This window comes from Vipera ursinii (assembly GCF_947247035.1).
Source record: "Vipera ursinii genome assembly, chromosome: 4".
Classification (NCBI taxonomy): Eukaryota; Metazoa; Chordata; class Lepidosauria; order Squamata; family Viperidae; genus Vipera; species Vipera ursinii.
This window is the reverse complement of record NC_139514.1, coordinates 336,296-339,364: the sequence shown is the minus strand read 5'-3', so window position 1 is coordinate 339,364 and position 3,069 is coordinate 336,296. Positions and strand designations below refer to the sequence as shown.

Genomic DNA, 3,069 nt, shown 5'->3' with positions numbered 1-3,069 from the left:
CATTCTGAGGGTTTATTTATTTATTTTTATCAGTATAAAACGTATGTCACGCATCTCGGCATCCTGAGCGACTCATAGACCATTCCTTCTGTGGTATATTTCGTGGTGGGCTCCGCTTAGTCTCATTTTGGGATTTGCACAGAAAATGTCTTTCTTATAGCACACAAGAAGCAAGTGTGTGTGTGTGGCTAAGGACTTTTCTAAAAAACAACCTAAATTTTATGTTTTTCTTTCTGCAATCCAGTGCGTTGCTGCACTGTTGACCCATTGTTGGCTCAGTTTGAAGGCCTACGTCAAATCGAGATGGGTCTTGCCCCCTCTCAGATCAGAACAGGAGGATGGGTCAGTGAGACAACTGTAGTCAGCCCCCCCCCCCAAAAAAATATTTCCAATCCAGTGAATAAATGGCAAATTGACGTCCCACAGACAGTGGGAGACGTTGCTCCACTGTTTGGATCAGGGCATGTTGTAAGACGCTCTCGCATTGCTTGCCTAGAAGGAAGGCTGATGTCTCCAGATAGAAACCTCTCCAGATGATCAGGGCCCGTAATTAGCCTCTGCACCCTTGAGACTCCACCCAGGATAGGACAACTGGGCTCTATCAGGAGATGGCATAAATGCCACCCATCCTCAAAGGAAGGTGCTCGGCCTCCTAGCCTTCTCTTGCTTCTCTTCCTGCAGACCCCCCGCCCAGTGATTCTGCATGCATCTCTGCAGCAGTTCTCCCTGACGGTCTGGATTCCTTGACCACCCAAGGTTTTCCTGGGAAGAAGACTGCACAGCTGGCAGGGCTCTTTCCCGACTGATCAGCGACTGTGCAGTTGTGGTAGGCAGAGGTTACATGGGCTGTAGGAGGGAACCCAACTGAGCAAGGATGTGGCCCCCCCAACAGCACCCATTTCTACTCTCCCATGTTTGTCCTGCTGGGGGTCCCAGGGCTGGAGGAGGTGCATGGACGGCTCTCCGTCCCTTTCTGCGCTGGGTTCCTCATTGCTCTTCTGGGGAACACCATCCTCTTCGTGGTGAAGACCGAGGCCAGCCTCCACCAGCCCATGTTCTACTTCCTCTGCCTGCTCTCCTTCGTTGACCTGGGCCTCTCCATCTCCACCCTGCCCAAGATGCTGGCCATCTTCTGGTTTGGCCTGGGGGGGATCACGTTTGATGCCTGCCTGGCCCAGATGTTCTTCATCCACACCACGGGGATGGAATCCATGGTGCTCCTGGCCATGGCTTTCAACAGGTACATGGCCATCTGTGACCCTCTCAGATACTCCACCATCCTCACGCAAGCCACAGTGATCTGGATATGCCTGGGCATAACTCTAAAGCCGGCCTGTCTGATATTTCCGATGACCGTGATGTCGAAGCACCTGCCTTTCTGCAGTGCCCACATCGACATGCCCCATACCTACTGCGAGCACATGGGCATCGCCAAGCTGGCCTGCACAGACATCCGTGTCAATGTTTTCTATGGCCTCTGGGTTGCTTCCTTCCTTGTGCTGGAGTTGATCCTGATCGCCACTTCCTACACGAAGATCCTGCAAGCCGTTTTCCGGCTCTCCTCCAAGGAGGCCCGGCTCAAATCCTTGAGCACCTGCAGCTCCCACATTGCTGTAATTTTTGTCTTCTACACACCAGCTTTATTCTCCTTCCTCACCCACCGCTTCGGACACAACATTCCCCATTTTGCCCACATCCTCATTGCCAACCTCTACGTCATTCTGCCCCCAATGCTCAACCCAGTCATCTACGGTGTGAGGACCAAGGAAATCCGGACACGGGTGCTCCTAATGCTCCGTTCCCAGCGGCATCACATTGGGAGACTCTCCATGAAATGACCTCTACATCCTGTAAAAGAGTTGCCTTCAGCTAGCTGAAGGGGGGTGAGGCAGAAGCTTCCCAGGGCCTCCCCCGGAGGAAATGACACCCACCACCCACCACTCAGCTATGCCTTTGCTATGAAAAGAGAGATTAACTAAGTGGATTGAACACAGGAATGGAAGACTTTGACTCTGGCTGCTGAAGAAAACTGGTGCCCAAAGAGTTCACAAGGGCAAAATAGTAGCTTGTTGGGTAGAAGAACTCAAGCCACTTCAAAACGGTAAATTTTTGCATGAAAATCTGTAGCAGAAGCAAATTTGGGCTGAACCGTGCCTGAGAAGGGGGAGCTGGTGTGACGGACTGCAGTGAAGCTGCAGTTTCCAAGGAAGGAGGGAGCAGATTCCAAGGAGGGGGACCGGGGAGGCCATGAGAGGCAGCCCAGCCCAGAGCTGGACTGGAGACAGAGGAAGAGTGTCAGAATAGCCACTACCTAGAATCTTCTAGGATATATCGAGTGACTTGAGATTAGCAAGGGTTTAGTCTGGCAAGATTCTGTCAATTGGGCATAAGCAAATAAAGAATTGAACTTTGGCTGGACTGTTTTACGTCATTCTTGGGCTGGGCTCCACAGTTCCTGCCATAAGAGGAAGCCTACGGTTTTGGAGCTGGGAACGAGGGGGGTCCCGCTAAAGTGAGAATGCAGCCCACCTAAAGCAAGAGGCACGGACTTTGCAACCAGGCCCAAAGGGCTCTTTCCAGCTGCCAGGAGCCCCCCCCCACCATTTCTGATGTCTCTGTGTTACTAAGGGCTCCGTTCAATGATTGCAGAAGAACTGCATCACAGGCAATGCCCTCCAGTTACCAAGCAACTACATCTGTTGCGTCTCTTGCAAATAGGGACCCTAGCCAGGAATCTGGCCAAGGTCTGCTTGTGTTGGTTTTGTGGCCATGACGGATTGTGCTGTCTTGCTCAACCCCGTGGTATCTGTCTCAGCAAACGTTTAGTTTACCAACAGTGTGATACTGATGTAGATCCTTGGTGCTCTCTGAGCTTGGCTGTTTTCTTGCAGATGCTTCATGACCCAACTAGGGAACATCATCAGGGCCAGAAGGGAGGGGGGTTGCCCTCTTTTATATACGAGTGACTTGCTTGGGTGTTCTTGAGGGTTCCTTGACGTTTAATGTTTGATTATTTGTCTGAACTTGTAATTCCTTGATTCGAGTATTGTTTACTTCTCGATTGTTGGT

At 51.3% G+C, this 3,069-nt stretch overlaps 1 protein-coding gene across 1 annotated transcript; it reads left to right on the top strand.

Annotated features, from left to right (window-relative positions):
- Positions 1–303: 303 nt before the first annotated feature.
- LOC310639765 (olfactory receptor 52E4-like) lies at positions 304–1,838 on the top strand (the record flags this gene model as incomplete). Its single annotated transcript, XM_083361633.1, has 3 exons — positions 304–342; positions 682–732; positions 831–1,838. The coding sequence occupies 3 exons, from the start codon at positions 304–306 to the stop codon at positions 1,836–1,838; spliced, it is 1,098 nt and encodes a 365-aa protein (XP_083217759.1).
- Positions 1,839–3,069: the final 1,231 nt, after the last annotated feature.